Source organism: Pyrus communis, chromosome 6, assembly GCF_041283825.1.
Source record: "Pyrus communis isolate YQ-2024b chromosome 6, ASM4128382v1, whole genome shotgun sequence".
Classification (NCBI taxonomy): domain Eukaryota; kingdom Viridiplantae; phylum Streptophyta; class Magnoliopsida; order Rosales; family Rosaceae; genus Pyrus; species Pyrus communis.
Window position 1 is genome coordinate 10,669,331 of NC_142570.1, and position 25,130 is coordinate 10,694,460.

The following is a 25,130-nucleotide window of genomic DNA, read 5'->3' on the forward strand; positions in this document are numbered from 1 at the left end:
TTTTGGACTTGAAAATCAAAATGCCCCTTTTTCTTTTCAAGAAGATTTTTAATTAAAAAAAAATCTTTATGAGCATAATTGCTTTGTAGAGAAGCAATCTCATACAAGCAATCTCATAATTGCTTTGTAGAGAAGCAATCTCATACAAGTAATGTCACATCCAGACCCGAGGCGGATCACTTCCTGGGCCCACTCCACCATAGTAGCACGATATTATCTGTTTTGGGCTTACCATTCCCTCACGGTTTTGTTTTTGGGAACTCACGAGCAACTTCCCAGTGGGTCACCCATCATGGGATTGCTCTAACCCCCTTCGGAGTTCCTACGGAACCCGAAACCAGTGAGCTCCCAAAAGGCCTCATGTTAGGTAGGGATGAGAATATACATATAAGGATCACTCTCCTGGGCGATGTGGGATGTCACAATCCACCCCGGGGCCCGACGTCCTCCTCGGCGCACCACGACCAGGGTTAGGCTCTGATACCAATTGTCACATCCAGGCCCAAGGCGGATCACTTCCTGGGCCCACTCCACCACCGTAGCACGATATTGTCCGCTTTGGGCTTACCATTCCCTCACGGTTTTGTTTTTGGGAACTCACGAGCAACTTCCCGCCACGACCAGGGTTATGCTCTGATACCAATTGTCACATCCAGGCCCAAGGCGGATCACTTCCTGGGCCCACTCCACCACCGTAGCACGATATTGTCCGCTTTGGGCTTACCATTCCCTCACAGTTTTGTTTTTGGGAACGAGCAACTTCCCAGTGGGTCACCCATCATGGGATTGCTCTAGCCCCCTTCTCGCTTAACTTCGGAGTTCCTACAGAACCCGAAGCCAGTGAGCTCCCAAAAGGCCTCGTGCTAGGTAGGGATGAGAATATACATATAAGGATCACTCCCCTGGATGATGTGGGATGTCACAAGTAAGATAATTGCTTTTTAGAAAGGCAATCTCATACAAGAAAGTGAACAATGTATTTTTAAACGGATAATACTTATATTCCTCCTTTGGAGGGATGAGCTCATGCCTTAACTTGAAAATAACGTATTTTCACTATAAAAATTTCATAATTAGAATCACTCAATCTCTTATTCTCCATTTGAAGATTACCGTTACAAAAAATAATGCGAGTCGGAGACTGTTTAGTTATTCAAATATATTAAGATAAATTAACAGTGTAAGTACCAAGTAGCATATTCATGAGAATTGTTGATTTGTTTGATACATTCAGATGACTAAACGATCTTCGATTCGAATGATTATTTATAAGAAAAACTAATGAAAAGGGCTTGAAAACTTCGAGTTTTAAAGATAATGACAAAATAAAGGGTAAAGTGAATAGTACTATGATTTACTTTTTAATGTAAAAATATGGTTTTTCGTTAAAATGAACAGTACCAGGAGCTTTTCGTTAAAGTTCCCTTATTTATAAGATCAAAACTGTTGATTCTCTTTATCATCATCCAAAGATATAATATCTGTAAAAATGAAAGTTGGAAGCTTTGAACGCATGACTACTCAATCAAACCAAAACTCTAATATCATGTTAAACCGCGCCAAAAACTTAAATTGTAAGGAAGGAAATCAACAATGTATATAAAAGGGTAATGCTACAGAGAATAAATTTTTTAAACCAAATGATGTGATTGTAGATGATTCGATTATTAATTAAATATCGATTAACATGCGGTGACACATCATTTGATTTAGAAATTTAGTTTAAAATAATATTATCCAATGCTAAATTAGCTAGTAGACTTTTCGGTGCACTAGGAACAATAATTTGCTCAAAAATTTAAGCCTCCTTGTTGTTGCAAACTTGTTATAGCCACGTGGCTGTTGGTGCTTGCGGTCCCAAGTAGAATCTTGAGCGACCCAACGCATGCGACGCCAAGAGTAGTTTGCACGCATAAGCGTGTGTGTGTGTGTGTGTATGTATATATATATATATATATATATATATATAAGGTAGTGTTATAGAGATTCAATTTGAAGATTAAATTTGCAAACTAAATAATGTGTCATTAATAAGAATAAGATATTTATCAACATGTAAGTGATAATCATCAACTTCGATGTCTTTTAGTTTTTAAAACTTTGTATACAAATTTAATCTCTTTAGTATTACTCATATATATGTGTATGTATATATTTGCATACGCATTGTAAGAATCGTTGCATTGACTTCCAGCTTAATCATGGAGTTATTGTAACATGTACATATAAATTATATGTTTATATAATAAGGTTGGATATATTCTATGTTTTAGATCTTTGGCAACCATTTCATAATCCACTGTCCAGGCGTCCAGGCGTCCAGAATCCATGGCGGTGAGGTGAAATCATGGAGGTCAAAATTTGAAAAGCTGAGACAAGAAATTCAAACTTCGGGAGTAAGAACAGACAAATTTTTTAAAAAGTTTTCTGATCTACCAATCAACTATACATGGATTGGCTGCTTGCTTCCTTCAGAATCACATCATTAAATTGACAATATCAGTGTTTTGTCACCAACGACGACAACTCTCCCACTAAATCCGAAAACGCACCCTATTTCATGATCCCACAAGTCTCCATCGTCACAATGTAAAATGCAGCTTTTCTTTTTGTTCATACGTTTATCCTCCTCCTAGGGGTAAAAACTGATTTGAGGGTTTAGAGGTCGGTTAGAGCATCTCCAATATAGTTCTTAAAAGTCATCTCATGGTCATCCGGACGTCCGAAGAAGCGTATGTTAAAATCTTCAAGGACCATCTAACGGTGTGAAGATGTAATGGAAGAAAGAAGACCACTATGACTCTGCTATTTTTGGAAATTGGTTACAACGAAGAAGAAAGACTTTTTCTCTCCATTTCCCATGTGACCAACTCTTTTTTTTTTTTTTTAAATCATTGTCCAATCAAGTTATGCCTCCCTAGCATTTTAATTAGCAAACGGATGTTATATCTCAACCAATATTTGTATACCATATGTTTGACACTGTTACTTTTACAAAAATTCCCTATAAATTCATACGACATCTGAAAAGTATTTCGTAAAGTATTATGAATTCGTAGTTGCTTGCACTTTACTCTCATACTATCAAATTCATAAAATACTAAAGCAAAAATTCTGATATTTTTGTGTGTTATAAGTTGAATAATGAACCTAGTTAAATAATAAACCTCAAATCTTCAATGCAAGTATATTTATTTGTAAGTGTAAAAAGGCACTTACTTGTAATGATACACAATAAGTTTACTTAAATCTACCTAGTCCACCCAGGCCTTTGCCTAAATCCTGTCTGGGCACATAGGTGTTTCAGCCCGCTTGCAAACTAGCACCTAACGTCTCTTAATTAGGACCATCCGAAGTTAGAATTCGTCTATAGGGACCATAATGCCTCCAATATGCTAAAAAAGAGTCCTCAAAGTACTCTAATATATAGGATCTCGCCGGAGACCTCAAAAAATCCTTATACTTAGGACTGGGTAAGGACTGATTAGGGTGGAGCCCTATCGTTATTGTTATGAGAAAACATACCCCACCAAGTGATGTATACACCAAAGCCGGGATGGACGCGGGAAAGCATGTACTCGAGGATAACTTGTGACGCAGCGTCCTCAGCGGCCCCGCAACACATGCTGTTTTTATTTTTTCTTTTTGTTTCAAAGTTGAGAACCAACAGCTATTATAGCTTCTTGTTATTGTTCTATTTTTTATTTTTTAGATCAACGGCTATTATTAACAATGATTTTTTCTTTTTTTTAAACCTTTAGTCCTTAAATTTAAAGATCAACCATAAGGACTGCCCCATCAGAACCAATATTCTTTTATGGAACCGAATAGTCTCTTGGAAATCCTAAAATGATCGTTAAAAGTGGTGATGGAGACCCTAATTTAGTCTATAAATTTAAAGATTAACAATAAGGACTCCCCGTCACAACCAATATTTCTTTATGGACTTGAATATTCTCTTCGAAACCATAAAGTGATCATCAAAAGTGGTGGTGGAGGCCCCACATTAGGGTCTCCAATTAAAGATTCTCTTAATAACTATTTGGTTTTCAATTTTTGTTCACTTTTTTATAAACTGAAACAATAGTTTGGTAAATGTTTTCAATTTTACAGAACTTTACTGTTTTTAGTCTAATTTATATCAAATAGGAGTGATCTCATCCTTCCAAGTCAGGGATGCAAGTGTTAATTGTTCGACTTAGAAGCTATAAAAGTACATTATTTACTAAAAATTAAATATGTTCATTCTTCCGTAAGGATGCAAGTATTATCCAAAAATTATTGAATTGATGGAATATGACGAGTAATTTGTTAATACCACCAATAATACTAATTTAATAAGTTTCGTGATATATAACATGTGTAATTTGCTACCATCAACCATTATCATAATTCAAGGAGAATACTTCTTTCATTTCATTTCCTTCTTCCCCACTAGCACGGTATCATTTGGACAGGTGAGAGGGCACAAGTCAAAAAAAGAAAAAAGAAAAAAAAAACAAACTAACTTGGTATCGTTTCGTCATACAATAAGGATATTCTAAATTGTTTATTTTGTTTAACATTATTTAAAGATAGTTTCTAGAAAAATTCATTCAATTGGGATACAATTTACCCATCTATACATGTTGAACACATCGAGAATTATATTATGAAGTAGAATCTTAGTGATAAACTATCAATTTCTTTGATTCGTATAGATTACTAAACAGTCTACAAATTGAATGATTTTTTTTCTTTCTAGATTGATTTTATGATAATAAAAGAATGAATAGTCCTGATTATGACACTATAGATTAAAATGATTCCACGTCAATAAGGTACGATGAAAGTATTACCCTCTTCCTCTCGAGAATGAAGGAAACCTCTATCATTAATTTAGCAAGTCTCATAAAATAGTCACTAATATTACGATTTAATGATATTTCTTATCACTTATAAGAGAGAAGTTTGGTTCCAACTTTCGTGAATTGAAAGTATGGTATCACATTACTATAACGGACTTATTATGTGGCTTAGCTAGCCTAAATCCTCTATATCAAATGAGACCTTAGTGTGAAATATCTTGTGTACAAGAAAATGATGTTGCTATCCACAAACACCCTTTAACCTTCTACACACACCTCAATTTCGGTTTTTAGAGATCAAATGAAATAAAAAAGATTAAAGGACAAAAATTAACAAAGAACATCAGGAAGGTAAAAAGAAGTGTGGAACCTCCCTAAAAAACATTGTAAAAGTCCAACGGCCGTCTGTTTACAATATCATTGTATTTTTTTTTGGGTAAACAATATCGTTGTTTTTGTAAACATTAACATCATAAAATATAACAAAGCATTTATAGGCTTATAGCAGAACAATCTTATTATAAAATTCAAACACGTAAACAGACATCTTTTATCTTTCTTTAGCTTAACGTGAAGAGAGAGAGAGAGAGAGAGAGAGTCTTGATGAAAACAAAAAAAATAGGAGGAGAGGAGGTGAAGAGTCTGTCGGATGACGGTTGAAGTTGGAAATGCAGAAAGCCAGAGAGAGAGAGAGAGAGAGAGAGAGAGAGAGAGAGAGGGAAGTGGAAAGCAACGCAACTTAATATTTTCTTCAGTTGAAAGCTTTCCTCCCGAGTCTTCATCCTCGTTGTCAATGCAAATTGCAAATTACCAGTCACTTTCACCATAAAATCTCTCACATCCTTTGCTTTCATCCCTATCATCTGGTCCATATTCTTCAACGTAGAATGTTTCATTCATCGTGGTTTTGGAATTTCTTGCCATTTTATTGTTTCCCTAGGGCTATTCAAGGAACTTATAAAATAAACTTAGGAAGGTGTGGAGATTTTATGTATGTAACGAAAAATTTTGAAATGCAAATGCGAGAGCCTTCTTCGAGCGTTTGAATCAAGCTCTCAATGAAAACACCATTTTTGTGGTAACAAGAATTCACCGTCTTCAGTCTTGACGAATTTGTACCAACAAAACAAGCAACACTTTCAATTAAGGCCAAAGCCACACACGCCCGAGAGGTGGGGGATGGGTTTGACCAAAGGATCTTCGATGTCTAAGTCCGTAACTTTGAAAAGAGTGAGTGTTTAGGGTTTGTATGTGTAGCAACAACTTACCAAAAATTGATGGAGATGAGGTATTTATAGGGAGGTGGCCAGCCTAGGTGTAGGGTTTTATCGTACACGTGGTTGTTTCCTATTGGCCAAGGTTATATCATCCGTAGGATGGATGAGGAAATAATTATCCCAAGATATTAATTAGAAGATAATATCTTGAGATGATGATGAAAGCATCCTCAATTGATTGTGATAAAGATTCCTTACTTGTTTGAGTTGATCTTCAATTGAGAATGTTGTAAAGATATGAATTGGTGATGAATTATATCTTTAATGCCCTTAACTTTTCCATGCCACGAGCAAGGGAACTTTAAGGAAGCAGAGTTAGCTGCTTTGACCTCCAGGTATGTTGAACTGGGCGTGGGAAGATTTGTGTGTCCAACCCATTTAATGAGAGCAATATTGTATTCTTTAGAAGAAAAAAAAAAAAAAGTCACGTGTCGTCTTTAAGATTTTTGAGATTATTTTAGGTTCATACACGTAATTTGGGATTTATTTTAAGTGCAGCTACAAAACTTAACAAACGTAAACAAACAACCATCCCCGACATTACGTTTGTTTAGACATCTGTTACAAGAGATAGTAATTAAGAGATTCTTTATTAATATTGAATTGGTCTGAACTGAAGTGATAAAACCTGTTCTTTTTTAGTAGTGATGAAATGTGTCGGAAGAAACTTGTTCCTAGACTATAAATTTCCCTCGACAGTCAACTGTCTCGTCAAATTTGTGAAAACGACCATGTCCAAGTTAACTTTATGAAGTTTCCAAACAAAAAAAAAAAAAAAAAAGTTAACTTTATGACACCTTTGCTATAGTTAACCCATGAGAAGAAGCCTCCACGACAACAGCTTCAGCCCCATTATAGAGCATTTTAGCCATTAAATTTTGAGTCTCACCCTCCTGGGTTTTAGGATCCAAGAAAATTATGATCACATGACACCTACCATTCGATCTTAGTCTAATTGTAGTGGAGATAAATGTTCTTTTAAACTTTTACTTTTTAGCTTAACCACAACTTTTTTGGATGCTAGATACTAAGAAAACGAGAGACTGATCAAATTTTAAACCAAAACAGCATCTCAAATTTATTGCAAATATAGCTAGTGACGGGTTTGCGTAACTTCTATAGCAGATCACTTATCCTCACACTCATTATAATAGCTAAACCTTGGTAAAAAAAAATGTAGAGTCGGAAGGAATGAGCAAAATAGCAAGTTATTCTAGATGTCAAAAGTCTCGATATTAAAAGAAAAAATCTGGAATTACCCAAAAAAAAAAACCAAAAAATAAAAAATAAAAAAAAACCACTCCATGCTCCATGTTCTTGTGATCCTTGTCATGAGCTTAGAGTTTCGTACCAAAAAATTGCTACAAGGATACTAAACTAAAGCATATTTGTCCATGTGTCGAAATATTCCAGTCCAACTCTTATCTGTCTTAATTATCGGGTTATTCTCACACAATATGTTATGGTTTTACTATATATACAAATACAAGCCTAGGTAGATATGTATCGTTTTCAATTTTCATGATTTTTTTTTTTTTTTTTTTTTTTTTGGGGTCAAAGTGCAACTTTTATTACAAACCAAACAAGCAAACAACACAGGGCCCAAAACAGACACATGAACAAGCAAAAAGTGGGCCAAGACAAAACAAAGTACAACGGGCCAACCAATTGTTGCAACCCAAACACACAGACAACTTTAAGAACACTAGAAACATCCACTGCAACCATCCCCGTTGCAGCAACCAAAATCCGTCCAATCCCTCATCCCCAGCCGAGTATCTCCTCTTCAAACGCAACACCCTACCCCGATCTGCTACACGAGCACAACCACAAGGAACGGATAGCCAACAACAACACAACGGAAGGTAACTATCAGGATGAAGTCCATGGAAACCCACGAACAATGCTGCCGCAAAAGACAGATAAGTTGGAGAAGTTGGTGGTGTTAGAAACACTCGAGCCGGAAAAATCACCGGAGCTCTACACATGATCTCCACGATATTCATTGCTGAAAACCGGAATAAAGATGAACACAGAAGAGGGGCACCAACTAGGTAAGAGGGATAGAATAGATCTGGGTTGAAAGCAGGGGGAGAGAGTAGTAGAAACAAAAAACAAAGGAAAGGAAAAAAGAAGGGAGGAAACGGCGACCGACCCTCGCTACGGTTAGGGTCGGCGCCACCGGATTTTCGTGATTTGTGAAGACTCACATCAGAAGGTGAGAAAGACTCTAAGCTGTTAGTGGTTAGTCATTTTTAAAAATTTTCAATTTTCAAGATTGACGTATGTTGCATGGCATTAGAGGGGGCATGGTCCATTTGGATAAGACACACACAGCCATGTTTAATTGCAGGAAGTAGACCCACAATATCAATTTACAAAAATATAATAAATGCGTATTATCACAGGCTTTTGTTCGTACTTTTTAATTTTTTTTTTCTTAAATAGTGGGTATATTGAAGGAATATGAAGATTCAAATTTTGAAATTTAAATTTGAGTAAATGATGCATAAGTTAAAAAATTTACTTGTATTTTGATTTTTACTATAAAGGGTAAGATGAGAATAAAAAAGATCAATTGACCTAAACTAGTAAGAACATAGAACTAGATTCAATCTAAATGCAGTTGAATTTTTCAGACCTGAATCTAAATGCCCCTTATATTGTCTACATCACAAGTTTTTAATTTTGTTATCTACTTTTCAAAATGTTTTTTTATAAACTTATCCTATTTTTTGGACTTGAAAATCAAAATGCCCCTTTTTCTTTTCAAGAAGATTTTTAATTAAAAAAAAATCTTTATGAGCATAATTGCTTTCCAGAGAAGCAATCTCATACAAGTAAGATAATTGCTTTTTAGAGCGGCAATCTCATACAAGTAAGTGAACAATGTATTTTTAAACGGATAATACTTATATTCCTCCATTGGAAGGATGAGCTCATGCCTTAACTTGCAAATAACGTATTTTCACCATAAAAATTTCATAATTAGAATCACTCAATCTCTTATTCTCCATTTGAAGATTACCTTTACAAAAAATAATGCGAGTCGGAAACTGTTTAGTTATTCAAATATATTAAGATAAATTAACAGTGTAAGTACCAAGTAGCATATTCATGAGAACTGTTGATTTGTTTAATATATTCAGATGACTAAACGATCTTCGATTCGAATGATTATTTATAAGGAAAACTAATGAAAAGGGCTTGAAAACTTTGAGTTTTGAAGATAATGACAAAATAAAGAAGTGAATAGTACCATGATTTACTTTTTAATGTAAAAATATGGTTTTTCGTTAAAATGAACAGTACCAGGAACTTTTCATTAAAGTTCCCTTATTTATAAGATCAAAACTGTTGATTTTCTTTATCATCATCCAAAGATATAATATCTGTAAAAATGAAAGTTGGAAGCTTTGAACGCATGACTACTCAATCAAACCAAAACTCTAATATCATGTTAAACCGCGCCAAAAACTTAAATTGTAAGGAAGGAAATCAACAATGTATATAAAAAGGTAATGCTAGGGAGAATAAATTTTTTAAACCAAATGATATGATTGTAGATGATTCGATTATTAATTAAATATCGATTAACATACGGTGACACATTATTTGATTTACAAATTTAATTTAAAATAATATTATCCAATGCTAAATTAGCTAGTAGACTTTTCGGCGCACTAGGAACAATAATTTGCTCAAAAATTTAAGCCTCCTTGTTGTTGCAAACTTGTTATAGCCACGTGGCTGTTGGTGCTTGCGGTCCCAAGTGGAATCTTGAGCGACCCATCGCATGCGACGCCAAGAGTAGTAAGGTAGTGTTATAGAAAGATTAAATTTGTAAATTAAATAACGTGTCATTAATAAGAATAAAATATTTATCAACATGTAAGTGATAAATCAATCATCAACTTCCATATCTTTTAGTTTTCAAAACTTTGTCTACAAATTTAATCTCTTTAACATTACTCATATATATGTATGTATATATTTGCATTAGCAATGAGCATTGGAAGAATCGTTGCATTGACTTCCAACTTAATCATGGAGTTATTGTAACTTGTACATATAAATTATATGTTTATATAATAAGGTTGGATATATTCTATGTTTTAGATCTTTGGCAACCATTTCATAATCCACTGTCCAGGCGTCCAGGCATCCAGAATCCATGGCGGTGAGGTGAAATCATGGAGGTCAAAATTTGAAAAGCTGAGACAAGAAATTCAAACTTCGGGAGTAAGAACAGACAAATTTTTTAAAAAGTTTTCTGATCAACCAATCAACTATACATGGATTGGCTGCTTGCTTCCTTCAGAATCACATCATTAGATTGACAATATCAGTGTTTTGTCACCAACGACGACAACTCTCCCACTAAATCCGAAAACGCACCCTATTTCATGATCCCACAAGTCTCCATCGTCCCAATGTAAAATGCAGCTTTTCTTTTTGTTCATACGTTTATCCTCCTCCTAGGGGTAAAAACTGATTTGAGGGTTTAGAGGTCGGTTAGAGCATCTCCAATATAGTTCTTAAAAGTCATCCCATGATCATCCGGACGTCCGAAGAAGCGTCTGTTAAAATCTCCAAGGACCATCTAACGGTGTGAAGATGTAATGGAAGAAAGAAGACCACTATGACTCTGCTATTTTTGGAAATTGGTTACAACGAAGAAGAAAGACTTTTTCTCTCCATTTCCCACGTGACCAACTCTCATTTTTTTTTTAAAATCATTGTCCAATCAAGTTATGCCTCCCTAGCATTTTAATTAGCAAACGGATGTTATATCTCAACCAATATTTGTATACCATATGTTTGACACTGTTACTTTTACAAAAATTCCCTATAAATTCATACGGCATTTGAAAAGTATTTCATAAAGTATTATGAATTCGTAGTCGCTTGCACTTTACTCTCATACTATCAAATTCATAAAATACTAAAGCAAAAATTATGATATTTTTGTGTGTTATAAGTTGAATAATGAACCTAGTTAAATAATAAACCTCAAATCTTCAATGCAAGTATATTTATTTGTAAGTGTAAAAAGGCACTTACTTGTAATGATACACAATAAGTTTACTTAAATCTACCTAATCCACCTAGGCCTTTGCCTAAATCCTGTCTGGGCACATAGGTGCTCCAGCCCGCTTGCAAACTAGCACCTAACGTTTCTTAATTAGGACCATCCGAAGTTAGAATTCGTCTATATGGACCATAATGCCTCCAATATGCTAAAAAAGAGTTCTCAAAGTACTCTAATATATAGGATCTCGCCGGAGACCTCAAAAAATCCTTATACTTAGGACTGGGTAAGGACTGATTAGGGTGGAGCCCTATCGTTTTTGTTATGAGAAAACATACCCCACCAAGTATACACCAAAGCTGGAATGGACACGGGAAAGCAATTACTCGAGGATAACTTGTGACGCAGCGTCCTCAGCGGCCCCCCCAACACATGCTTTTTTTTTTTTTTTTTTTGTTTGTTTTAAAGTTGATAACCAACAGTATTATTATAGCTTCTTGTTATTGTTCTGTTTTTTATTTTTTAGATCAACGGCTGTTAATTAACAATGATTTTTTTTTTTTAAACCTTTAGTCCCTAAATTTAAAGATCAACCATAAGGACTGCCCCATCAGAACCAATATTCTTTTATGGATCCGAATAGTCTCTTGGAAATCCTAAAATGATCGTTAAAAGTGGTGATGGAGACCCTAATTTAGTCTATAAATTTAAAGATTAACAATAAGGACTTCCCGTCACAACCAATATTTCTTTATGGACTTGAATATTCTCTTCGAAACCATAAAGTGATCATCAAAAGTGGTGGTGGAGGCCCCACATTAGGCTCTCCAATTAAAGATTCTCTTAATAACTATTTGGTTTTCAATTTTTGTTCACTTTTTTTATAAACTGAAACAATAGTTTGGTAAATGTTTTCAATTTTACAGAACTTTACTGTTTTTAGTCTAATTTATATCAAATAGGAGTGATCTCATCCTTCCAAGTCAGGGATGCAAGTATTAATTGTTCGACTTAGAAGCTATCAAAGTACATTATTTACTAAAAATTAAATATGTTCATTCTTCCGTAAGGATGCAAGTATTATCCAAAAATTATTGAATTGATGGAATATGACGAGTAATTTGTTAATACCACCAATAATACTAATTTAATAAGTTTCGTGATATATAATATGTGTAATTTGCTACCATCAACCATTATCATAATTCAAGGAGAATACTTCTTTCATTTCATTTCCTTCTTCCCCACTAGCACGGTATCATTTGGACAGGTGAGAGGGCACAAGTCAAAAAAAGAAAAAAGAAAAAAAACAAACTAACTTGGTATCGTTTCGTCATACAATAAGGATATTCTAAATTGTTTATTTTGTTTAACATTATTTAAAGATAGTTTCGAGAAAAATTCATTCAACTGGGATACAGTTTATCCATCTATATACATGTTGAACACATCGAGAATTATATTATGAAGTAGAATCTTAATGATAAACTATCAATTTCTTTGATTCGTATAGATTACTAAACAGTCTACAAATTGAATGATTTTTTTTTCTTTCTAGATTTGATTTTTATGATAATAAAATAATGAATAGTCCTGATTATGACACTATAGATTAAAATGATGCCACGTCAATAAGGTACGATGAAAGTATTACCCTCTTCCTGTCGAGAATGAAGGAAACCTCTATCATTAATTTAGCAAGTCTCATAAAATAGTCACTAATATTACGATTTAATGATATTTCTTATCACTTATAAGAGAGAAGTTTGGTTCCAACTTTCGTGAATTGAAAGTATGGTATCACATTACTATAACGGACTTATTATGTGGCTTAGCTAGCCTAAATCCTCTATATCAAATGAGACCTTAGTGTGAAATATCTTGTATATAAGAAAATGATGTTGCTATCCACAAACACCCTTTAACCTTCTACACACACCTCAATTTCGGTTTTTAGAGATCAAATGAAATAAAAAAGATTAAAGGACAAAAATTAACAAAGAACATCAGGAAGGTAAAAAGAAGTGTGGAAGCTCCCTAAAAAACATTGTAAAAGTCCAACGGCCGTCTGTTTACAATATCATTGTATTTTTTTTTGGGTAAACAATATCGTTGTTTTTGTAAACATTAACATCATAAAATATAACAAAGCATTTATAGGCTTATAGCAGAACAATCTTATTATAAAATTCAAACACGTAAACAGACATCTTTTATCTTTCTTTAGCTTAACGTGAAGAGAGAGAGAGAGAGAGAGAGTCTTGATGAAAACAAAAAAAATAGGAGGAGAGGAGGTGAAGAGTCTGTCGGATGACGGTTGAAGTTGGAAATGCAGAAAGCCAGAGAGAGAGAGAGAGAGAGAGAGAGAGAAGGAGAGAGAGAGAGAGAGAGAGAGAGAGAGAGAGAGGGAAGTGGAAAGCAACGCAACTTAATATTTTCTTCAGTTGAAAGCTTTCCTCCCGAGTCTTCATCCTCGTTGTCAATGCAAATTGCAAATTACCAGTCACTTTCACCATAAAATCTCTCACATCCTTTGCTTTTATTTTTCATCTCTATTTCCATATTTTTTACATTAATTTTCCATTATTCTTCTTATTCTTCAAGGTTTTCCACCTCCCATTTGAAATTTTTCTTTCTGGGTTTCTTGCCATTAATTCAGTTTCATGTTAAAGATTTGAAATTTATATATAGTTGCTCTCTGCTCAGCCCAAAAGCATAAAGCTTCCATATTTTTTTTTCTCAAGTTTTTTCAGGTACCCTCTCTCTCTCTCTCTCTCTCTCTAAGTTTCTTCAGTTTACTTGATATTTGTGAAATTTGAAATCTTGGGTATGCAAGTTTTTGTTACATGGTCATATTTTTGGTTTGATTTCTGGACAAGAATTTCAGTGGAAAAACTTTCCCTAGAAACAAACAGAAGATACCTGTTTACACAAAATTTAATTACTACTTTAGCTAATCAAGAGCTAATCACAGTTGGAGGCAGTTAGCTAGCAAGAATTGAGGTAACACATAGTAGAAGATATTTTGACTTGAATTTCCTCGTTTTCCTGTTTTTATTCCTTAATTTTTAATGTCACTGCTGAAAAAGTGAAAATTTATTTACTTGTTTCAAATTTTAAGGTAAAAGAGTTCGTGGGGATTTGAAATTTTTTTTTTTTAAATCTCTGAATAAACAAATCCCTATTGTTATGAATTGTTGAAAAAACACTCACATGGTGGGACACAGAAAATTTAGGACACAAACATAGACTATTGGTGCAGGCTGCACCTACATCACAATCATATATTTATAGAAGATCAGATCAGGGTCCGCAATTGTCGACTTCGAACATATTTATGTGTGTGTATATGTATGTATATATATACATACATATATATATATATATATGTGTGTGTGTGTGTTTATATGATATATATATATATATATATATATGTTTATATGCTATCTTGGTTAAGTTCATGTCATTCTTTGTGTGTTTATATGCAACCCAAGAGAAAAATAACTGCATTCTTATTGGGGTCACTGGGTTTGAAATGACTAAAACTTGTATGTTATGTACTTGGGTGTTCGTCCTTGCACAATCTCTTGTTTGGTGATGTAAATTTGGTGTTATTTTCTATAGCCAAGCTCTCCCAATTTCACTCATCATGGCAAGGATGGCATCGCCAAGAAGCCCTATGCCGAGAAGTCCTATGCCGAAGAGCCCTATGCCAAAGAGCCCTATGGTTTGCGAGAAGTACGAGACAGGATGCATGTGGCATTTATATGGCCTTTTTAACTTTCGTCAAGGTCATTCGAATAAGAAGCTGCTTTCACACAGGAGGCATTTAAAGAGAATTGGTAAGGATTTTTCAATCATATTGCACAATCACAAATGCAAGTTCTTAAGAACTTTGTTTACTCACCCGGTTGCTACATTTTTATAAATTACCGCATGCACAACTGTGAATTGAACGTTGTTTAATTATTTCTGGTTTAAGTTGGTCATTTGCAAACCGGTGATAGACTTACTGAGTAATGAAAAGTACCGAATAAGACATACTCCGAATTTTGTTTTTCCTGCAGTACTGAAGAGATTCATAATTTTTCTTTGTATGCAGATGATGGAAATTTAAGGACCAAGCTTGATTTGCCTAACAAAATACATGAGAAGTGCGAAAACATGGATGTAAGTTCCACCGGTCTACTTTTACAATCAAACTTGGTGTATATTTTCACGTACCTGAATGTTTGTTCAAAGGACCGATTCTTATGATTCCTGATGTCTGCCAGTTTTTCTGTTTCGACTCTTCTGAGTTCTGTGCGTGTGTGTGTACATACATTGCCAATATGCTATTTGATCAATTACTGGAGTACTATGCAAGAGAAACATATGTAACTGATATATTAATAGGTTCTTCAAGGCATCTGGGAGAAATATTAATGGTAGACAAAATTTCGGAGTTTGAGAACATTCATGGTTTGACAAAGTTTCCTTCATTTTTTGTTCTGTTTTCTTTAATATTCTCTCACACAGCTGACTGCTGACATAGTATACGCTAAAGCAAATTAGCTGATTTGCAACTTCAATTGTTCCAGGACGGAATGAAGAACAAAACTCGAACAGTTGATTCTGATACGGCAAGTAAAAGAAAGCTTAAGGGGGAAGAGTTGTCCACTGAGCTGCGGTTGAATAAGAACATTGCCGCTGATGAAGTGAAACATCTGCAATCTGATTCTAAATTTGTTGGTCCATTACCAAAGAATAATGGAAAGACCAGCAATAATCGTCAGAGATCTCATGATATACCTCTTCATGGTCTGAAGAATGACACTAAGCATCGAAAACCTTCTAATTCAACTTCAGCGGAAAAACCTTTAAATAAGCTCAGCTCAGCAGCATTGCCGGAAGTATTAAGCAAGGAGGTGCATAGAAAAAAGCGACGAGGATGTGGCTGTAAAAGTATTGATTACGTTAAGCATGGCCAGATTAATGAAAATAATCATCTGCCGGTACAGATGAATGCAGCGGATGCCATCATAAGTCAGAAATTCATTGATGGGGTGAACCACCAGTCTAAACAATTATCAGATGCGTTGCAGATTTTGAATTCGAATAAAGAATTATTTGTAGAACTCCTACAAGACCCGAATTCTCTGATAGTTAAACACATCGAGGACCCCCTAGAATCTCAGACAAGAAAACATCAGAGTAAATCTGTCTGTGAAGAGAACATTTCTGAATGTAGGACAAGTAAAGCAAGGCAATCTAAAGGTCCTCCCGGCATTCACAATTTAAATTCCTCTGATTGTTACCTATCTCAAGAAAGTAGTGATTCTGAATTTGCAGAGAGAATAGTAGTTTTAACAGCCGGCCCATCAAGATTGCAAAATTCTTCAGACGGTATCCATTCTTGCTCCTCTATGCAATCTTATTATAGCTTTAACAAAGATGGGGAAAGTGAGAGGCCTGCAATTTTTTCCCTCAGCCGTATGAAGAGGAAACTGAGACGTGCTATAGGGGTAAGCAGCAAAGAGCAGGACTCAAAAACAATCAATGGTACACTTCAAATATCTCCTTGCCAAGGCTCAGAAGACTCTAAAGGAAAAGGTGTCAAGATCATGAGAAGAAATTCGCCTAGCACCAATAATTCTGCTGACAGTGGAGTAGTTAGCAAGTCTTCTTTTGATATTGAGAACAGAAACAACACAGGCAAGGTGAATGAATGTGAATCAAGCATTGGATGTGCAACTGCATCAACCAGTGGAACTGGCCTTCAAAACCCAAACATTTCACTTGTTAGCCAACCAAAGAAAAAGGAATCTGAGACTTTTGCGCAGTCTTTGGAGCATCTGTCAGAATTGTTACTGAAGGGAAACAAGGATAAGAACAACTTTGTAAGACGGACACCAAAAACCTGCGAAGGGGTGGCATCATTTCCTGAGGATGACTTTTTGCCTACACGCAGTCTGGAGAGGGACTGGGAAAATACATTTGTTGATGAACCAATGCGATTCTCACCCTACAGCAATTACCAACTGGTATATGAGAACAAGTCTAGGCTTCAGAAAGAAAAGAAAACCTGCTACTTGACTCCACTGAGGCAGGACGTAGAGGCCATGCCTGAGAATAAGAAACTTGATGATCAATTGCAAGTTCTTGATATACTGCAAAATATTGACGTCAAAGGGCTGGGAGATAATTCAAGGCCTAAAGGTATGGAGTTAGTAATTACATATTTTTCATTATTTGATATTTACTTATGTTCTATTTTCTTAGCTAATAATCAATCTTCTGCAGGCTGTGTCCAAATTTTAGAGAATAATTCCACCATGCAAGGAGGAGAAGCAAATTCCTTAGAATTTCCCTCTGAATCGGACAGCACAGACAAAGTAACTACCATAGAAGTCAAGGATACTATCCAATCAGGGGAAACTAGTTCTTTGGAAGTTCTATCCAAACCAGAGAGCACGGAGAAGACCAATACCATAGAGACTAGTGATGCTACATACCAAGGAGAAACTAATCATTTTGAGGATCAGCCATTAACATCTTCACCAGATGTTTTCTCATCAACTCCAAGTATTCAGAGGGTGGAAGATTCTGATAACATCAAAGGTAAACGAGAGCAGCCAAGTCCAGTTTCTGTACTTGAGCAGTATTTTGTAGACGCCACCAGTCCCGCAAGCACCATATTTGAACCTGGTAAGCCTTCACCAAGACCTACCATTTTTCCTTTCTTTTTCTTTTCCCCTATCCACTTCATGTGAGTCTGACTGAGGTAAACCATGCATCCATTTCTGCAGCTGAAGAGCACCATTCTCATTCTCTTACGAGGTCCCATTTGGACCCTGAAACTTCTTCTTTGAGGGAACACCAAGTTATCTCTGAGTACATTAAGGCAGTGTTGCAAGCTTCCACCCCAAATTGGAATGAGCTCTCACTGATGCCCCATTCATCAGATCAACTGCTTGATCCATTCTTGTTTGATGCAGTAAAGTTACAGGCTAACCAATTCAATAGTGATTGGATGCTGTTCTTTGACTGTATAAATGAAGTCCTTGACGGGGTATATCATACTCATCTTCCATGCTTCCCTTGGGTGTCATTTATCAAGCCAATTGCCTCAAGACAATTTTCCGAGAATACTGTGATTCATGAGGTGATGAAGTCTGTTGATTGGTACCTCTTACCGCATTCATTGCCACAGACATTGCAACAAATTGTTGAAAAGGACATAGCATGCTCTGGGGCATGGCTAGATCTCCGGAATGATTCTGAGGAGGTCATTTTTAAGATGGTAGAAGGCGTTTTAGAAGAATTGATCATGGAAACCATATTTTAACAACCCTTCAGAAAATTTATATTGCCACTATATATTAGCTTTGGTCTGAGTTGGACCAAGGTAATTTGGCAAGCTCAGGCAGGTTGGAAGAACTGGTTTCAAGCCACTTGAGTAATGTCTTATGACTCCTTGAACAAACATGCAAAAACAAGGTTACTACGTGTGGAGCTGGATCAAGGAATCTTCTTTTCTAACATGCATAAGATCAGTATGAAGTACCCTTGGATCAAATTTTGAGTATACTCTGTATAGTTTATATCAAACCTCTTGTAGCTACTAGCTATTTGTGTCATTTTATTCTGTAAGGGGAGGTCAATGTATATATCAAGCAAGATAACAAGCCTTATGCTTTGTCTATGGTCTAGTGTCGACGGAATAAGCCAACAATGTATTTCAAGCTAGCTAACAAAACAAAGTAAAGAAATGAATAATATAAAAGCTAGTATCAAAACAAAGTAAATGAATAAGAACCCTATTCTTCTTTTGGTAAGCAAACTCGGAACCCATCAATGTTTCCATGTATGAGAGGTATTTATTGCTGACAAAGGGTACTAATAGTTTCTGTACATTTAACTTGGGCTAAAATGTATATTCATGTTGAATAGGAAAATTAGGTAAGTTGAACACTAATTGTTAGGGCTCTGTTATATATTAGCCTGCTTTCATATTACACCAAAACTCAGAAGTACATACGCTAGCTCGTTCTGACTCTGAAGCCTCAAACTCGTATTGTTGACCTTTCTATTTTTCTTCGTCCCCCAGTATAATGTGCTCCCGATCATACCATATTATTGCCGTTCCCTTATACATTTTGGGAAATCGTACTGCACGCAGATGGGAACCAATGGACTGGTTTGCTTTAATGTTCTCTATCCAGGATTTGTACAAGTTAGCTCTGAGGTTGGTCGTGATCGGAACACCGTCCCAAACAAAGTTTGACACACAATATTTGTGCCAAATCACAAGTGTTAAAGGCATTGGCCGAAACAAGTATCATCTGCAATTGTATATCCACTATCCCCCTAATTTTGGTAACAGCCATTTAACTCTTCACTTCTCATATTATGTACATGCGATATCCTAAAAGGCCATTCAAAAATGGGTTTTTATGACAAATGGTCCTTGAGACGGCTTTCCTTTACCGTGTTTCTGTCAGATGTTGTTAGCCCTGAGTTGGCTTTCTGTACTTCCCTTGGCTGCGGCCCTTGTAATCATATGTTCCGGACAAGTGAAATACCGATATGTACCAAGTCTAATTAAACTGAGGTTTTGGAACCGTATCTTTTCCGAACAAGTGAAACACTGATACGTATACGAGGATTGATTATATTTACATTTCTTGAAACTCAAGTTAAGTCTCACGTAATTTCCTTCGAACTTGAATTTTGACACTTAATTCCTTTGAAATTCAAGTACTAATGACAGTCGGTTTTAACTAGTTTCTTCAATTTCTCTAGAGTGCAAGAGAGTAGTAGTTCAAGAAATTGAGAGCATTCATCCTTGCAATGAGTTGATGTGTTTGATTCCTCGCTCTCCGAGTACCGCTTTTCCTAAAGTGCACAAATTTTTTGTTCCTAACTCAAAACATCTCAACTACTAGATTTTATAGTCATTGTTCAATATATTCCATCATTTGAGATTTTACTGAATGAATGCAAGCAAATGTCAGCTAGTACCTTCGGTTTTGTACTAGGGTTGATATCTAATATGGATAATTGCTAGGGAAATCAAATTTTGTAAACTAAATGATGTGGTTGTTGGTAATTAGATTATTACTCAAGTGTTGATGGACTACTTATTTTTTTCGGAACTTTATTGAAAAGGGATTCTTTAAACTTTTCATTAACCAAAAACCATCCACTAACTTTATTTAATAAAAAGATCTTAAACTTTAATTAAAAGAACTTAAATTTTAATATAAAAGACAACAATTTAACGTAAGAATTTAAAAAAAATAAAATAAAACCAAAAAGTAAAAATTGACGCACCGAGTCTCGCACGTCACATCACCCACACAAACTCACTACGCCCAACAGCCAACAGCCAACACGATGCCACATGGCCAACGGTCAAATTTCTGACTGTTGGGCCTTTTTTTTTATTATTAATTTTTGGTGAAAAAAACGTGGACCGTTGATTTGTGATCGGACGGTCCAATTTAAAAGTGAAATTTAAATTTTTTTTACCGTTGGAAATCCAACGGCCTACAAAAACTAGCCGTTGGAAATCCAACGGCTCTGAGGAGGGCCATGTAGCCCTCAGCCGGTCGAACCCAACTTGCCCTGCACGCGGGCCCCACCGCCTGCAATTGCTGTCGGCTACTCGCGGGATGGAGAGCGTGTTGTGCACGCGCCAGGGAAATGGACCGGCCTCTGGGTCTGTCCATTTTGGGCTGGGCTCCTGCTTGGCATGGGCTGGGTGCCAGCCTATTTTGCGGGCTGGAGCTGATTCACTTGGTGCTGGTCCATTTTTTTCACTTGGTGCCGGTCCATTGGGCACGGGCTGGAACTGCTCATAGGAATTTGAGATAATTAAGTATGAACTCCGGGACAAGCAAGTGACCCCTTTTTCTATGGGTCCCTCGAATTGTAGTTACTTTCAGTAGAAAAATGACAAGTGTTGTTGTTCCATGCATTAGAAACCAAATTAGAATAGATAGTGGAGTGGGAGTTATGCATGAGACTTCAAACCTTATTTCTCATAAATTAGAATAGTGGAAGTATTGTCTCGTAACAAATAAAAACGCCACTATCATTACTCAAAAGAAAAGGAGAAAAAAAGAAAAAAAAAAAAAAAGAGTATGATTAGTAACCAAGGAGAGATTTGACGATTACTATACAAATAGTGTAATATGTATTTTAAAAAGTTAATAATTTAAAAAAAATAAAATTCATTATCATTTACATAAAAACACATGATCTTATACCCGTATTCCATCACAATAAAAAAAAAAAAAAATCGTAACGAAGGCCCACTTCCCGCCAAACATTTCGAGGGCGTGGTTCTCTCTCCCACAAAAACCCTAATTTCCCATTTTTGTCGATTTCCTTAAACCCTACCCTCCAACCTAAGTACAGCCAATCACACTCAAACCTCCGAAACCCACACCTCCGTATAAACCCTAGGCACCTCTCATCCACCGCCGCCAAAGCCATGGACCCAAAAGCCGTGAAATCGGAGCTGGTCCTGATTCTCGACTATGGCTCCCAATACACCCACCTCATCACCCGCCGAATTCGATCTCTCTCCGTCTTCTCCCTCTGCATCTCCGGCACAAGCCCTCTCAAATCCATCACCGACCTCAACCCCCGCGTCGTAATCCTCTCTGGCGGGCCCCACTCGGTCCACACCCTGGACTCCCCCAGCTTCCCGGCTGGGTTCACCGAGTGGGCCGAGGCCAACGGCGTGTTCGTGCTCGGCGTCTGCTACGGGCTTCAGTTGATTGTGCAGAGGCTCGGTGGAGTGGTTAAGGTTGGGGAGAAGCAGGAGTATGGGAGGATGGAGATTGAGGTGGAGAGGAACTCTGGGATTTTTGGGTCCAAGAAGGTTGGGGATAAACAGGTGGTTTGGATGAGCCACGGGGATGAGGTGGCAAAACTGCCGGAAGGTTTTGAGGTCGTGGCGCGGAGCCAGCAGGGATCGGTCGCTGCAATTGAGAGCCCGGCCAGGAGGTTCTATGGGTTGCAGTACCACCCAGAGGTAATTGGTTTTGGTTTGAATTTTTGATTTAATTGGTTTTTGGATAGTTATTTGATTTGGAAATTTGGTGTATGATGCTGGAATGGTTATGTTATTATTTCATTGAATCCTTTTGGTGTTAGTCATCATTTGGTAATAAGAAATTGAACGCTTTCCATTGTCGGTACATTAAATTTAGTGTTCTTAGATTATGTTAATTATAAAAATTTGTGTCATTCGGTTTTTTTATAGGATTATTGATTTTAGGTATGCTTTTAAACTGGGCTTTACAGATTTGGTTATTGTGGAATGGCTATGCTTGTCTTGGTGTAGCATCAAAATAAATTTCGTCATTAACTATCGTCATTAACTATCTTTGTTATCTTGTCAAAATAAATTACGAAACTCTGATGCAAAGTTTCGTAAGTTGCTTTAAACGAATGGCTTTCCCCTATAATAAAATCCTTTTTCATTCATTTGGATTGTTATAAAAAAAATATCAATTTTTTAGGAGTCCGTTTTGTTTGGAACTTAGTCATCTTCTGGGATAAAATGTGATAGGAAATGTTAAGAGTAACTGCTCTTGGATGCCTATTGTCATTCTTGTATGTACTAGCAGTTGAAAATTTGAGTATTTTCGGTGGAAATTTCAAATGTTATTGGCAATTTAAAGTTGCTTCAGTGAATGAGATTTGAAAATCCTTTGTAGGTGACACATTCGCCTGAAGGGATGGAGACACTTCGATACTTTTTGTTTGATATTTGTCAAGTCAGTGCAGGATGGAGTATGGAAAATGTATTGGATGAAGAAATAAAAGTGATTAAAAGCACAGTAGGGACTGAAGATCATGTCATATGCGCATTATCAGGAGGTGTGGATTCCACAGTTGCCGCAACTCTTGTTCATAAGGCAATTGGCGATAGGCTTCATTGTATCTTTGTTGACAATGGTTTATTGAGGTGAGAGCAGAAGCAGTTTAACCACTTGGAAGTCTTAACACTTTGTGGTTGCTGTAGACTTCAATTGTATGTTCTGTGTTTCCCTAATAAAACTTTCTTCTATGTGTAGATTTAAGGAGAGGGAACGTGTGATGGAAACCTTTGAAAAAGATCTTCATTTGCCTGTTACTTGTGTGGATGCCACAGAACAATTTCTTAGTAAGCTTAAAGGTGTTGTTGATCCTGAGACGAAAAGGAAAATGATTGGAAAGGAGTTCATTTGCATTTTCGACGCTTTTGCACATGATTTGGAGCAAAAATTAGGGAAGAGGCCTACTTACTTGGTCCAAGGGACCCTGTATCCGGACGTGATTGAATCTTGCCCACCACCTGGAAGTGGAAGGACCCACTCCCACACCATCAAGAGCCATCACAACGTTGGAGGGCTTCCCAAAGACATGAAACTGAAGCTCATTGAGCCTCTTAAACTTTTATTCAAGGATGAGGTTTCAGCTTCCACCTTCCTACTATAATTGCATATGCTATGCTTTAATCTTCCTTTGGTGCACATATATTGATTTTGTCGTCTTTCTTTCCCTGACATATAAAGGTTCGCGAATTAGGGAGGATCTTAGATGTTCCTCAGGGATTTCTAAAGCGCCATCCATTTCCTGGCCCTGGCCTTGCAGTACGAGTCTTGGGTGATGTAACACAAGGCAATGCCTTGGATATCCTCCGCCAGGTATATTTGCTTATCGTTGGAGTTAAATGCTTGACTGCTTTGGTTTTCTAATATTTGTGGGTCACATTTTTCTTTGTTTACTTCTTTTTAGGTTGATGAGATTTTCATACAATCAATCAAAGATGCTGGGTTGTACGATACAATCTGGCAAGCATTTGCGGTGTTTTTGCCTGTAAGATCAGTTGGGGTTCAGGGCGATCAAAGAACACATTCTCACGTTGTTGCCCTCAGAGCTGTAACAAGTCAAGATGGGATGACAGCTGACTGGTACGCCCTCAATTGTGCCAATATCGTGTTATTTATCATTTCTTACTTTTATGTTTGTTGGTTATATTCTCTAAGTCGTTAGGCATGCTAGCATCAGTTGTTGATGTCATAAGTTCCCAGTTGTTGATGTCATAAGTTCCCTGATGATACGGAATACCATTTTGAAAATTTCAGGTACTATTTTGAACATAAGTTCCTTGATGATGTGTCCCGAAAGATTTGCAATAGTGTCCGGGGTGTAAACAGAATAGTTCAAGACATTACGTCAAAGCCCCCATCAACAATTGAGTGGGAGTGATGTCCTGTTTGTTTGATGCTTCTTTCGATGGGGTTTTGAATGGCAATTCCATGAACATTTTGTGAAACATCATGATTGTAAGTTGTATTCTATGTTTGTTTTTGGGGATGGCCCCAGAAATCTTGTTCAATGGGTGAAGTAATTTTCTGTCGGGCATTATCGGCGTAAAGATACTCTTCAAGTGCCGTTGGGGAAAAGGAAAATGATTATTCAATGCATATGAATAGGTAGCACTGATTATTATTTATGTCGCGGTTTACACTTTTACTCTATAAGAGTGGTGTCAGGATTACGTGGTTATGCATGATTGATGCTAGCATCTTCCTTCACTATAGACCATAACTTATCGAATGATTGCTAACCGAGACCCTTTTCACGCTATTAAGCACGCCTGCGTATGATCTTGATCTCTTTGAAACTCAAGGATTTCTCTTCATCGCCCAAATTATACTTACGAAGTCGACTTCCAACCCTCAAATCATTCCAATTTGGTTTGTCATTTAGAGAAAATTTATGACACCATCGACAGTTTATGGATGGGAAATTAAGGTCATATCGAACCGAATGAGAGCTAGATGGCTCGTTTTAATCCTATATCCCTCCAATAAATTAATATTTTAATGAACAGTGTTAGACCATATTTCTTACCATTTCCGATTGAGGGGCCAGAGGGTCATAGGCCAAACATAGTCCTGTGACGAAAAACCATCTCCAACCGAAGGG

The 25,130-nt window shown here is 36.5% G+C and overlaps 2 protein-coding genes across 3 annotated transcripts; both read left to right on the forward strand.

Annotated features, from left to right (window-relative positions):
• Positions 1-13,371: 13,371 nt before the first annotated feature.
• LOC137711460 (uncharacterized) lies at positions 13,372-18,840 on the forward strand. Of its 2 annotated transcripts, none has more exons than XM_068450705.2 (6): positions 13,372-13,909; positions 14,781-14,998; positions 15,259-15,326; positions 15,737-17,354; positions 17,439-17,843; positions 17,945-18,840. In XM_068450705.2, exons 2-6 carry the CDS (start codon positions 14,806-14,808, stop codon positions 18,481-18,483), a joined length of 2,823 nt encoding a protein of 940 aa, XP_068306806.2. In that variant the 5' UTR covers positions 13,372-13,909; positions 14,781-14,805; the 3' UTR covers positions 18,484-18,840. The 2 variants fall into 2 exon arrangements, with proteins under 2 accessions (XP_068306806.2, XP_088551887.1); XM_088695761.1 differs by having other exon boundaries at positions 13,465-14,159.
• Positions 18,841-21,510: 2,670 nt separating this feature from the next.
• LOC137710771 (GMP synthase (glutamine-hydrolyzing), putative / glutamine amidotransferase) lies at positions 21,511-24,654 on the forward strand. Its single transcript, XM_068449895.2, has 6 exons — positions 21,511-22,182; positions 22,871-23,121; positions 23,231-23,606; positions 23,711-23,842; positions 23,934-24,109; positions 24,284-24,654. The coding sequence occupies exons 1-6, from the start codon at positions 21,637-21,639 to the stop codon at positions 24,405-24,407; spliced, it is 1,605 nt and encodes a 534-aa protein (XP_068305996.2). The 5' UTR covers positions 21,511-21,636; the 3' UTR covers positions 24,408-24,654.
• Positions 24,655-25,130: the final 476 nt, after the last annotated feature.

Bases quoted from the DNA above. Each gene is read 5' to 3' on its own strand.
- LOC137711460 (XM_068450705.2), top strand. From the start codon at position 14,806: ATGGCAAGGATGGCATCGCCAAGAAGCCCTATGCCGAGAAGTCCTATG. The intron at 14,999-15,258 runs GTAAGGATTTTT...CTTTGTATGCAG, and splicing joins GAGGCATTTAAAGAGAATTG to ATGATGGAAATTTAAGGACC. The intron at 17,355-17,438 runs GTATGGAGTTAG...AATCTTCTGCAG, and splicing joins AGATAATTCAAGGCCTAAAG to GCTGTGTCCAAATTTTAGAG.
- LOC137710771 (XM_068449895.2), top strand. From the start codon at position 21,637: ATGGACCCAAAAGCCGTGAAATCGGAGCTGGTCCTGATTCTCGACTAT. The intron at 23,122-23,230 runs GTGAGAGCAGAA...TTCTATGTGTAG, and splicing joins GTTGACAATGGTTTATTGAG to ATTTAAGGAGAGGGAACGTG. The intron at 23,607-23,710 runs GTTTCAGCTTCC...TGACATATAAAG, and splicing joins AACTTTTATTCAAGGATGAG to GTTCGCGAATTAGGGAGGAT.